The sequence below is a fragment of the Cataglyphis hispanica genome, chromosome 12 (genome assembly GCF_021464435.1).
Source record: "Cataglyphis hispanica isolate Lineage 1 chromosome 12, ULB_Chis1_1.0, whole genome shotgun sequence".
In the NCBI taxonomy this organism is placed as follows: Eukaryota; Metazoa; Arthropoda; class Insecta; order Hymenoptera; family Formicidae; genus Cataglyphis; species Cataglyphis hispanica.
The window spans coordinates 1,973,934-1,987,652 of NC_065965.1; the positions used below are offsets into that span (position 1 = coordinate 1,973,934).

General features: G+C 31.0%; 2 protein-coding genes across 5 annotated transcripts; both read left to right on the forward strand.

The window, feature by feature from the left end:
- Positions 1-2,493: 2,493 nt before the first annotated feature.
- Positions 2,494-4,727, forward strand: LOC126853372 (2-(3-amino-3-carboxypropyl)histidine synthase subunit 2). The gene is made up of 5 exons (XM_050599035.1): positions 2,494-2,570; positions 3,029-3,185; positions 3,459-3,940; positions 4,034-4,325; positions 4,519-4,727. Exons 1-5 carry the CDS (start codon positions 2,499-2,501, stop codon positions 4,686-4,688), a joined length of 1,173 nt encoding a protein of 390 aa, XP_050454992.1. The 5' UTR covers positions 2,494-2,498; the 3' UTR covers positions 4,689-4,727.
- Positions 4,728-4,989: 262 nt separating this feature from the next.
- On the forward strand, positions 4,990-9,647 carry LOC126853361 (sodium/hydrogen exchanger 8). 4 transcript variants are annotated; one of them, XM_050599015.1, is made up of 5 exons: positions 4,990-6,412; positions 6,503-6,672; positions 6,764-7,135; positions 7,228-7,570; positions 8,467-9,647. In XM_050599015.1, exons 1-5 carry the CDS (start codon positions 5,116-5,118, stop codon positions 8,580-8,582), a joined length of 2,298 nt encoding a protein of 765 aa, XP_050454972.1. In that variant the 5' UTR covers positions 4,990-5,115; the 3' UTR covers positions 8,583-9,647. The 4 variants fall into 4 exon arrangements, with proteins under 4 accessions (XP_050454972.1, XP_050454971.1, XP_050454974.1 ...); XM_050599014.1 differs by having other exon boundaries at positions 7,228-7,559; positions 8,058-9,647; XM_050599017.1 differs by having other exon boundaries at positions 4,991-6,412; positions 7,228-7,559.
- The last annotated feature ends 4,072 nt before the right edge of the window (positions 9,648-13,719 follow it).

Genomic DNA, 13,719 nt, shown 5'->3' on the forward strand with positions numbered 1-13,719 from the left:
GAATAAAATTCTTTAATTTTAGGTTTTATTTTTCAGAAATAAAGCTTTTATGAAAATGTAGAATAAAATATTTTATTGAAGTATCTTTATTTTGTATATTTAACTTATTTTTTCATGTATATAGATTTACCTTTTTTTCCAAAATTGTGTTTGTATCACCAATAACAAATTATCTTGTATATGCAAAAAAAAAGGGAACATACAATTTTTATGGGTATTTAGATTGATTTCTATTTATGATATATATACAGTCTCAATGTTATGACGCAAAATCAAAGAAACAAATTGTTTCTAAATAGTAATATAGTATTTCACGACATTTTTTTCTTATTTGGCATCGCGATACATATGTGAGCAATTGATGGATGTTGGAGAGTGCATGTGTGGAAAAAGAATAATAATGCAATGATTGTTGGATTCTTTGAGAAAGGCAAAATAATTTTCTCAAAATTAATCAGCGTCAGATATACCTTATATATATTAATATATTAATATTTATTAATATATATCAGATTTTTATTCTTTGTTTTATGTGCAAAATGCAATTTATATACATGTCCTAAAATTATGAGAAAATCGAGACCTGAGATTATTCCGATTTTTAAGAGATTCTTTTACAATACTGGAAAAAACGGGGCGATAATATTTTGTAGATAAAGTTTTATTATGTGAACTCGCGCGCTTACATATTCTTTTTCTACATATATCAAGAACGACTCTCTATGCATAGTGGAAATGAAGCGTTTTCTGGCAAAAGCAATCCAAGACTGACGTATATACAGAGAAAACAAGCAAAACTATGTAATGTATTACAGTAAGAAATAATAATCGTTTGTACATACATAATGTTCAATTACACTCTCGACGGCAATCGTGACTTAATAAGAATTCTTCACAGATTTAAAAATTTGGATATACTAAAATTCTTTTGAGCCTAATAAATTGCCGATATTTCACGAGTACGTATATAGAGTACATTATCTTATATCCCTATCTGTGTGCTGCGTTTGAGCGAATATCACATATTTTGCAAGTTGCATCTATTATGCATTAACAACGATATGTAACAAATTGTTACTAACAATACAACCGCTGACGAGAGTGAAGATAAATGGTACACATACACACACAGTGATAATATATATAAATATAATTTAAAGGACATTTTATTTTAATTGTTGTCAGTATACCCAAAAAGAGTATCGTTATTTTTATGTAACATAGTGCATTATCTTTATATATCGCAGGATCATATGTCTTGTACAAAAGAACAACAAATGGAATATAATAATAATGAAATTTGAGAGACACAAGCATGATACGTAAGATAGTATACGAATAAGTGATCAAATGATAAATCTTATACATAATTCGTATCTTGCAGGAGAACAATTATGCATAAAAAAAACGATATTGTATATTTTTAAAAGTGTACAACTTTTTAAAGCCGATAAAAAATTCCATGCATCATATATGTATAAATTGTTACCATTTTATTATTTTATATAAGTACTCTTTTTCATTGGATATTTTTTATTGGACTAATATTCTTGATACTGAATATCAACAATAACAATGCGTAAGAATCAAGAAACAAAAGAAATATAATTTTGATAAGTTTAATTTTTCCAATATATAAATATGATACATTTCAATCACAGTACTATAAATATTCCATATAAAAAATCTTTTCTAGTTACATTTTTTTTCTTACTTACATATTCTTTTTTTCGCAAAGTGTATGTACACACACACACACACACACACATACATATACATACATACATTACATCTTATATATATATTCTTAATTTAGGTGAGTAGAAAAGATATATAAGAATGTCCACTAAAAATAATTATATTTCTTTTATTTTTTGCATGCATTAAAAATAAAACAATAATTATATAAAAATATATTTAAAAAAACATGTTTTGTATGTTTTTTCAGAGAAAATATTTAAAAAGCACGAAAGTATAATGTGTAGTGTGTAGTGTATAATCACATTTCAAACTCAATCAAAAATATACAGACATATATATGAATGTATATATTCATATATATATATATATATATATATATATATATATATATATAATATACATTTATTTATAGGTCCGTATTTAACATGTTCGTGTATAATATTTTCAATATAGCGCCTACTTCATACTCCTTGAGTGCGTTCCACTTAACGTCCGCGACGCTCACGGTATTAATTCATTCTTGTCATTCACCAAAAGTTAAACAAAGACAGATGATGCTCGCGAGCGTCGCGATCATTAAGTGAAACGCGCTTCTTATATATATATATATATATAATATATATATATTCGATTTAACGCTATTTTTGCTTCGAAGCGTTTAATGGACCAATCAGGGCAAAGAATCTTGAAAGCATGTCAAACGAAACACTCTCTTGTCACGTGACCGGTTTTAGTTAACTCATATCATATCCGAAAGCAAACGGCGCTGAAATCTGAAACTGATCTCATATTTCAAGATGGAGTTTGTGTATTCTGCATATGATGTAGAAAAGTGTGTTCAGTGGATCCAGACGAATACGTTAAAACAGGTTTGAAAGCACCATATACGTTTTTAAATATATTTCATACATATATTAATAAAACCATAGTTAAAGACTTTTTTAAAAGATTTAATTTTTTATATATAAAGATTCTTTTCTTTCTTACATTTAAAAATTGAGGTTATACATGTTGACAATGTCGCTTGCTAAATAATCTTTCTTTTTCCTTAGAGTTGTTTCCTTAGAGTAATTTTTTAATCCATTATAAACACAAAATACTTATTTTAAATAGACGATTATCTTTAAAGATCTGTAATATAATGATAAGCATTTTGAGATTGCTTAAATGACAGATAAAATTAGGTTAATTTATGACATATATATATACACACACACACACATATGATATGAGCAATTATAATTATTATTAAAAATAGCAATAGAGTAAACATAAATTATTCTATTATTAAAAAGTGTTTATATGGTGCTGTAATTTATTCTTACAGGTATGTCTACAATTTCCAGATAGTTTATTACCAGATTCTATAGAAGTTGCACTACATTTGGAAAAAAGTATAGGACAGAAAGTATATATCTTAGGGGATACAACTTGTGGTAGCTGTTGCGTTGATGAAATTGCAGCTCAACATATTAATGCAGATGGTATAATACATTTTGGACATGCCTGCCTTAATCCTACCGCTCGATTACCAGTTTTACATATTTTGCCAAAAGAGCAATTTGATACAACAGAACTTTGTAATGAATTTAAACGAATCTTCTCAGATTTCTCAAAGAAAATTTTATTTTTCTATGATGTGGCATACGCGCATAAAATTGGTAAATGTTCAAGATATTAAAAAAAAAAAAAGATAAAACTATTCTTGTGTATAGTTAATAGAGATATAAAACACATTGTATATATTAATTTTACAGAACATGTATATGATATATTGAAACCTGTATACAAACATTTAATTTTGTCTAAATTAAATTGTATATCAAACATCGAATATATTGATGCAAAAACAACCAGTGCCTCAACTGTCTTAGGCAGAAACTATACATTAGAAAATGGATATAACATACAGGATTACGAAGGGTTTTTTTTGGGAGAGGAAGGAAAAACTTTCTCAATATTAGCAATGAGTATACCTGTTAAAAGATGGTATTCTTTTGCAAATCGTAAAATTCGTGAATTTGAAGCACTGAATACACCCTGGCTAAGACGAAGAAGGTTTTTAGTAGAGAAGTTGAAGGATGCCAAAGTTGTGGGAATTGTAGTGGCTACATTAGGCATTAAAGAATATTTGACAGCTATAAGCACAGTGAAAAAGATTCTTAAACAAAAAAATAAGAAATCTTACATTCTTAGCGTAGGAAAAATTAATCCTGCTAAACTTGCAAATTTTCCAGAAGTAAGTCAAACTATATGATACAATGAAAAAGAGATATTTGACTGGACTTTTTTGTACACAATTATATTAATATATTTTCGATTTTTATTACAGATTGATGCTTTTGTTGTAATAGCTTGCCCAGAGAACGAAGTATTTGACTCGAGGGATTTTTTAAAACCCATGCTTACGCCATACGAAGTTGAATTGGCATTTAATACTGCAAGGGAGTTTTGCCTGCAATATTTTATGGACTTTCGGCAGATATTGCCTGGTGGCTCTCATTATATCAATTTTAAGTCATCAACTGACTCGGACATTTCCCTTATTAATAGCAGTATCAGAAACTGTGAGGATGATACTTCATGTACAGATCAAATGAATGCTTTGACAATTCGTTCATCAGGTAGACATATCCGGTTTATTGAAAGAAATTTATTCAAAAATCTAAAACACTCTAAGAAAAACTGCAATTCTCTAAAATTATATCTTTTTTTACAATAAGTTCTTTACATTTTTTTTGGTGCAAATAGTTCAACAACTTTAAGTTTAATTTTATAGCTATATTATAGTGATTAGCATAGCAATTCTTTCATCAGGTACTATTGCCATTGGTAAGGCTGGAGCTCAATATTTACAAGAGAGATCCTGGAAGGGTATTGAACAAAGATTAGGTGAAGATCTTGTGCAACCAGCAGAAATCGGTCGCACGGGATTAGCATGGGAGTATACCAATGAATCTTTAAAAATAAATAAACATAATATATAAATGGAATAAATATAATATTTCTAAAAATGTGCTAAAAAAGTATTTTTAATTATTCCAAGTTTAATGAAAAATTCTGGGGACTTTTCTCACTCATATACAGGCTGACGCAAGTAAATGTATTTCGAGTGCGTTTCGTTTAATGTTACCAAAATTTGACTGACCAATCGGGCGCGTTCCACTTAACGATCGCAATGATCGCGAGCGTCATCTGTCTTTGTTCAACTTTCGATGAACAACAAGGACGAAATGATACCGTGAACGTTGCAATTGTTAAATGGAACGCGCCCATCTAATCCACTAGTAAATGTCAATTCTCGCGACGTCACACTGTCACGCGACCGAGCTCTAGCAAAATATTCGCAAGACGAAAAAGAAAACTGCGTGTTTGACTTCTGCTACCTGTGAAATAATGCCTCACCGTTGAAAGATGTTGCGAGCGTTTCAAGTACATTTCGTATTGTTGCGCAAGTGGAGCCTCATCGTCGGGATTTTATTATTATATAACATATCGCGACATGTGTCGCATGGGATCGAGACGATTAACCTCAAAAATGAGAATGTCACTGATAATAAAATTACAGTCGCGGTGACGAACAGTCCGAATATTTTAAATGTCACGACAAATGTCAGTATTTCGGCAAATTTGTCTAGCACAACGCGAATCACAAACAGTACAAACATCGATAATCACAACATTACTTCAACCTCTACTGTAAAATCTCCTGTCACATCTGTTAATTCGATTGTATACACCAATGTTATCAACGATGGGACGACTGAGAAGATCGGTACGATATCGCCGAGTTCTGTCAACGATAAGAATGCAACGGTCATCTCCATATCATCGCAGAGTCCAGATGCTGTCAACACAACGAACACTAGCACAACCACAGTTGCCCCAGCGGAACCGGTCCTTCCTGATAAGGGTTCCGCTGAGGAAGAGCATAACAGCTCGATGTCCATATTCTTCGTATTGTGTGTCTTAGCACTGGGAATATTATTGATACATCTGATGCTGCAGACCAATTTCAAGTACCTTCCCGAATCAGTAGTAATCGTCTTCTTGGGAGCTGCAATTGGCATGATTATAAATCTTATGTCGCATCAGAATATAGCCAACTGGAGAAAAGAGGAGGCTTTCTCGCCTACTGCGTTTTTCCTGGTTCTACTTCCGCCCATTATATTCGAATCGGGATACAATTTGCATAAGGGAAATTTCTTTCAAAACATTGGCAGTATTTTAGTATTTGCCATTTTTGGAACGGCTATCTCTGCGTTTGTCATCGGTGCCGGGATATATTTGCTAGGTTTGGCGCAAGTAGCGTATAAGCTCAGTTTTGTCGAGAGTTTTGCATTTGGATCGCTGATATCGGCAGTGGATCCTGTGGCCACGGTTGCAATTTTTCATGCTCTTGATGTCGATCCAGTCTTGAATATGTTGGTCTTTGGAGAATCGATTTTGAATGATGCTATTTCCATTGTATTGACAACTTCTGTCTTGGAGTCCAACAATGCAGCAACGACCAGTGAAGCTATAATACTTGGCTTGAATCGATTTTGCCTCATGTTCTTTGCATCAGCTGGAATTGGCGTTGTTTTTGCTTTAATAAGTGCATTACTATTAAAGCATGTAGATCTGAGGAAGAATCCATCTTTAGAGTTTGGCATAATGTTAGTGTTCACATATGCTCCATATGTTTTAGCAGAAGGCATACAATTGTCAGGTAAACATTTATTTTTTAAATATACAATAAATTTCTTTATTGTATAATTATCATTATGCTTATTTGTTATATAATGTATTATTATTACAGGAATCATGGCAATTCTATTCAATGGAATAGTCATGTCACACTATACACATTTCAACTTATCAACTGTTACGCAAATTACAATGCAACAAACAATGCGAACGCTAGCCTTTATAGCTGAGACTTGTGTTTTTGCATACTTGGGATTAGCATTGTTTAGTTTTAGACATAGGGTAAATACATCATATCTGTATGCTTATTGTACAATTAAATCTTTAAGTTTTTTGTTTAATTTTTTCTTATTTTCTTTTTTTATTTTGACAGTTTGAGCCAGCATTAGTCGTTTGGTCCTTAATCTTGTGTCTAATTGGAAGAGCTGCCAACATCTTTCCATTGGCCTTACTCGTTAATCGTTTCCGCGAGCATCAAATCACGAAGAAAATGATGTTTATCATGTGGTTTAGCGGCCTGCGTGGTGCTATATCATACGCACTATCGCTTCATTTAGATTTCAGTGATGAAACGCGCCATGTTATTATAACAACGACGCTTATAATCGTATTGTTTACGACTTTAATATTCGGCGGTTCTACTATGCCCTTGTTAAAATTTTTAAGGGCAGAAAAGAAACAGAAGAGCAACAGCAGGAGAAAGAAGAAGGATAAGGAAGTTTCATTGAGTAAAACTAGAGAATGGGTAATTAAAAAAAAAATTGTACAAATAATTTATATATAAAACTTTTTCATATAAACCGATGATTTACGATATTGTTTTCTTTTTTTTTTTAGGGACAAACTATAGATTCTGAACACTTGTCGGAACTTACAGAAGAGGAAATGGAAGTGTCTTTCTTACAATCACGCATTCGTGGTTTTGCAAGATGGGATCTGAAATTTTTCATTCCTTTCTTCACAAGGCGATTTACGCAACAGGAGCTAAAAGATTGCAAATCACAGATGACAGATTTGACGAATCAGTGGTACCAAGCTATCAGAATCAGTCCAATAGAATCGGACGAAGAGGCAACTACAGCATCGACAGCCCAATTAAACCTGAATATTAGTAAAACGGCCAAAGAGCAATCACATGGAAAAGAGAAGAACGGACGTCCTAGACACGGGTCTATATTAAGTATTTAATTTATTTTATGTGCGTGTGATGTGTGTCTTTAAGTGTGCTGAATTACATGCTTTTAAATATATTGTTTGTATATGGCTATATGATATAGCTATACAAACATATGTACCTAAAATTTTGATCTTAATTTGCTGATTGTGCATAAAGCCTACTTTAGATGATCTATAATTGATAAAATATTGACAGAATTTATAATTTTATATATTGTGTAACACACACTACATATTTGAAGAAATGAAATATACGTGAATACATATCAGGATACACATACATATATATTAGAACATGCAGCACTTAAAATGATAAATAGATTTTTTTAATTCTATTATAAATTGTAGATCATCTAAAATAGGTTTAATATTAACTTGTTCACGTTTTATTAATCTGCTGCATTGATATATTTTTATATTATGAAATTTAATACAATACAAAATCTTACATATATATATATTCCATATAATTTGCTACAATTTTTTTATAGTTTGTGGATGGAGAACTTAAATGAACAAGTGTGGAAAAAGAAAATGGGTAAAAGAGTTATTGGATATTGTCATTTGCACAATTTCTATACAATTACACTATATGAGTGCAATTCTTCTAACTTTAATATTCTCCTTTATCATTTTTGTTATTTGTTTCTTTTTATCTCATTTTTATAGGCTTCTATAATAATAATAATAATAATAATAATAATAATAATAATAATAATAATAATAATAATAATAATAATAATAATAATAATCATATATTGTTGCTTATTATAGCAAACAACAATTTGTAGTATTGTCTGATATGCTTGCTTTATTTAAAGCGGCTTGGTGATGGTGGTGAATAGTAAATTGATTTTAGAAAGATATTAAAATATTAACAGAAATACTATTAATTTACAGAACTGAGGAGGATTGGTCTGATTAAAGTCCAACTTGTTCCCACTAATATTACGGATCATGTTTACTTACCTCTTATCTGTATTAGTTTTATTTCATATAATTTTTTAATTATGTAATATATATTTGTTGAGTATGAATGAGAGAAAATATTATTTACACAATCTGATATTTTTATTGTACATATAGAGATACAAATAACCGATTGCTCTTTACTTGTTAATCTTGTTATGTGCAATATCTAAAATTATTTTTAATCGAAATAATTACGATATTCAGTAAAAACACAACAAAAAAAAATCTATTGCAGGAGTATATATAATGATAGTCTATTGTTCTATATTTACTATTATTTATTTTATGTACTAATTATAACCATTGTGATTTTAATAAGTCATAAGTCATTTAAACTTGGTAAAAATATTAGCAATAGTATTTAGCAAATTGATTTAGATAATTTATAATATTTGGATTTAGAAAATTTATAATATTGTTATTATTCTCATGGAAATTGTCAAATTATATATTTATGCTATAAAGAAAAATGTCTTTATGCATTATTTCATAATAATATTTGAATAATGTAAAATTAATTACACGTTTGGGCTTGCCAAATACATTTAAATACGAATAGCGTTGAAAGTAATAAAATTATGACGATTGGAACGAATAATATATAAATATGAGTAAATTATAAATTTAAATTAAAAAAAGATCTGTTTTCTAGTTATTAATTACCTGTGACGGTATTGTTGCGAAAAAAATATGTATATTATTTGTCGTAAACACTTGCGAGCATATATGTTTCGTTATCAAATCATTCGTAGGTGGATATATAGTGAATATCTTATCTTGCTTTTTCTCGAGGCCGAACATTAACCCATGGCAAGTTTCGAAGTTAGAAATCAGCTGGCGAAAAACAAATTTTATTACGAACTGTACTCTATTTTAAAATGCAATTACAAATATATCCTGATGATAGAAACGGAGAAATATTAACAGTTATACGTACGACGAATTCTATAAAGTATTTTCACTTTTTTTTTCGTTCGATATCTGAAACATATTTGGAAATATGTAAGCATATTGTACCTTTTATGATGATTATAATCTTATTCAGGGATAATAAAGGTGATATAATTTTGTGATATACGCATAATAAAAAAAATCTGTAATTCTTTTAATTGATTCCAGCTTGTTACTTTTCCTCTTCTCCAAGCATGTGGATGATGAGTTAAAAGAGAACAATTTATTTTGTTGCGAATTTATTTCTCATATATATATATCAATCTCTCTCGGGAGGTGGGTGTACATGGTTGTCTGTGTTAATTTACTCTTTGCGGCAGGGCACATAACGGAGGCAGCGTCTAAACATCAAATCCATTTATTCGTTCGATTCGTTATCGCTATTTTATTATATTCTAGAGTTCTTAACGCCTCATATATGATCGTACATCGAGCGACTGGAGTACGAGACAATAGATCAGCGACTATAGTTGTTCGATGTGTGTCTATTCTCTCTTAAATTTCTTTTTCTGCAAAATTCTCTAATTCATTCAGATATCTCGAAAAATGCCTGATCTTCATGGTGCTACGCTCGGACACGAAAAAAAAATGAATGCCATTTAATATATTTTTAAATATTTTTTTATAATTAAAAGGAAAGAGAGAAATTTTCTGATTATAATATATTATAACAGAGATATCAATAAGAATTTTCACAATTGTAAATAGGGAATAAAAGTACATATACTTTCTTATACAAAAGTAAGTCGAAAGTAATATAAGACAATCTTTTTCATTAATTTTTCAATTTTCAAAATCGAATCGTTTGATTCAACTAAAATACCAAATTAGAAAGAAACTTTTGTTTTAAGATGTCTCAATTCTCTCTTTCTGCCAAATCGAGAATAATTAAAAAAATTTTTAATTGATTCACCTATTGATTATAGAAAATTTAATGACACGTGCTCAAATGATGCTTTATTCTTTCGCATCTTACAGACATATGCAACTAATGCGACGCAATCAGGCGAATTAATTGATCAATCAAGCGAACTTCATCTCTCCGGTCCTCCTCTCGCGATTCGATCGCCCAGCCAGCAGTGACAAAGGGCATATTTTTATCGCGCTAATCTGGGATATTATCTAGGAGAGGATGAGTGTGCACAATAAAACGCCCTGCTTTCTTTGCTTTCCTTGTCCCGATGCTCCAGTCGTTTTTCTCGTAACAACCAGGTGTTTAGTCCGTTATTAACTTGCATGTCCCGTTTCGGCTCGATGAACTTCTAAAGATGATCGTCACATATCGCAGGCACCTACATGCGCCTCTATATCGATAGTTTTACATCCTTATTAAAGTGTCCGTCGCGGGGGAGGGTCCTCAGGGACTTACCGGCGAGCACAAAATTGGTTAAGCATGCAGAGTTAAATGGCTCTCTATAAACGCTACAAGACCAGTATGACTATGTACCAATATCAGCGAGATAATAAATAATATTATCGTATGCTGACTTATAGCGTCTCTTTCTCTCGCTTAACTCACAAAGCGCGTTTTTCTATGATTCATTATATTCCGATATATATATATATACATATATATATATATATATATATATATATATATATATATATATATAAGCGCTGTACATTTTATGTTGTGAGAGATCCACTTGGGAGGGTCTCCGTCTTCCCTCCGCGTTTCAATCACCGTAGACTCCCTAACACGCGAACGCTCTTCTAAAAATGTGCAAAACCCCGCGCCAGGTTTATCTCGCAATATTTACAGTATCTCGCGCGCGTTGCGACTTACATAATAAAACTTGGTGTTTGAGAGCAAAGCTTCTCTTTTTTTTTCTCTCGTCGAATATCGAATGGTTTTCGCTCTTGCCGTTCTTTCTCTCTCTCTCTCTCTCTCTTTCTCTCACTCTCTCCTTCATCGCATCCCCGGCAAAACCAATTTCTTAAGATTAAAAGAGGAGATCGCACAATATCTATTTTTCCGACAAAGCGCACGTAACTTTTACGTCGTAATTTTTTGCTCCTCGATCAAGGCCACATTCCTCGCACACTCGATTCGCACTTTAACGTTGTGTACTACCGATACTCGTTCATGAAGATTGAACAGAGACGGTTTTCCACAACGGTTCAATAATGATTATTAATTAGGAACGACTCACGCAATGGAGTTTAGCTGTGCGTTTAGCGTCAGATAATGTCAGATAAATTATCAATCGTTTTTTAAACAGGACTGCAATCGATATCGCATCGAAGCTTGCGGCTACAAAAGAAAGGAAATATCAAGAAACTTATTTTACAAGTGCACATATTTCTGAGTTATTTGACTTTCGGCATCCTCGTATAAGATCTGTGCATTTCTTAGCCGAATGAGAGTATAATATTGGTCGCTCTAATCCCAAAATATTATAATTCATAAATATTGATATATCATACATATAACATTCTCGAAATTTTCACTGTGCGATTAGCATACCCGATTGAACGAATCTGTTTCGCTCGAAATAACATTTAGAATCTACCGATTGGGACATGAGTCCTTGGTAAATTTTAATATTGGGTCCCTGTATATTTTATGTACCATTTCCCCTTTCATCCGATCATCTCTTATCATCCATATCCGTGAATCTTACATTTATATATATAAATATATATATTTCTATATATATTTGTATATATTATGCGCGAGAAATCTGTTTATCGCAAAAAAAAAAGAAACGGAGCGCTTCGAAGGGCTGTTTATCTTCCATTTCTTCTATTTTTTTTTTATCTACTTCGCACAAATAAAATTATATCTCGAAAAGAGTCGGAAGAGAAATAAAAAGGAGGGGATATCTTGTACATCAAGAGCTATACACAATTTGCTTATTGTTTGTTAATTTTCTCCTAACTATATATATATCCTAACGCCAAGCAGCGAGTCACACCTACCTACGTAAGTTATCGTTTTTAATAGATTCATGTTTTTATGTATATATCTATATTTATATTTAGAGCACTAGAAATATTAATATATATATGTATGATACATATGATATATTAATATGCGATAAAATGTTATCTATAATCAGTATGAACGATCTTCAAATGTGATGACGCATATACAACACAGGTGTTATTGAGCTTCGATTGATTGTAACGATGGTCGGCGCGATTTCGATACCTATACTGATTCATCTAATAGTCATTAACTCTAAGCAATGAGAAATCAATTTTTGTAGAATACCGATTCACAAAAATGTATTCTTATTAACGTGCTTCACGATTGTTATTTATCTTTGTTATCTCTAAATCCGAAATATATATATATATATATATATATATATATATATATATATAAATTTTGCTAAAAAAAGTCAATGCTCTTTGAGTTCGTTAAAATTATGAGTTTCAGATTATCCTCAACGACACGAACGAATCTTTGAATTTTTACAGGTCTCTTAGTCTTTTTAGGGGACTAACGCAAAATTTTATGAATGACATTCTGAGGGCAGAAAAGTGAATCGCGCAAGAGATCGATATTAATTTGATTAAAAACGTTTCTCTGTTATGTAACGAGCAATATTAATGAAAAAAATCATTATTAAGTCATCGTGATCGCTGCCTTCTTCCTTGTCCTTAGAACAAATTTCACACTGGCCGTATATTTTGAATATTATCCGCTAAAATTTTAACTATATACAGATTCGTCACGATTGCCATCATCAAAGATCAGATTGAGTCATGCAATTGCACGAATTGCAGAGGGAATAATAAATAATGTGTTAACTAAAATGCATCAAATTTGCATTGCCGGGATAAACGCATCGTTCTATATTCGATATTAATTATAACGCGGGTAGAAGAGGCACTTTCTGATAAAATTTTTCGCGTATATTGTACATCTGTAAATATATATGTAAATTTTAGGATATCGTAGGTGCTTGTTTTTTAATTTTTCTCCAAATCGCAAGATGTGATCTTGTTAAATTAAATAATTCTCAAGCGGCTGAATCCGAGAATGTAAATCAATAAATAAACTTCATAAAAATATACGTCAATTTTTAATAAATTAAAATTAAAAGTGCCCCTTTTTTACATCATTTCGTATATCCGCGTAATGAAGAGACCGTGTGCTAATAAAAAATAATAAAAATAAATAAAAAATGCATAATGTTAAAAAATAGATTATAATGTATTTTCACGGGAGTATTTTCCTCTTTTACCCGGGAAAAGGTATAACTGCAGTGAGAGTGACAA

What these genes read in the sequence shown, in the direction of transcription:
- LOC126853372 (XM_050599035.1), top strand. Translation starts at nt 2,499, where the DNA reads ATGGAGTTTGTGTATTCTGCATATGATGTAGAAAAGTGTGTTCAGTGG. An exon ending in AGACGAATACGTTAAAACAG is followed by an intron (nt 2,571 to 3,028) that starts GTTTGAAAGCAC and finishes TTATTCTTACAG; the next exon opens with GTATGTCTACAATTTCCAGA. An exon ending in TCAACATATTAATGCAGATG is followed by an intron (nt 3,186 to 3,458) that starts GTATAATACATT and finishes TTAATTTTACAG; the next exon opens with AACATGTATATGATATATTG.
- LOC126853361 (XM_050599014.1), top strand. Translation starts at nt 5,116, where the DNA reads ATGTTGCGAGCGTTTCAAGTACATTTCGTATTGTTGCGCAAGTGGAGC. An exon ending in TGTTTAGTTTTAGACATAGG is followed by an intron (nt 6,673 to 6,763) that starts GTAAATACATCA and finishes TTATTTTGACAG; the next exon opens with TTTGAGCCAGCATTAGTCGT. An exon ending in AACGGACGTCCTAGACACGG is followed by an intron (nt 7,560 to 8,057) that starts GTCTATATTAAG and finishes ATTTTTTTATAG; the next exon opens with TTTGTGGATGGAGAACTTAA.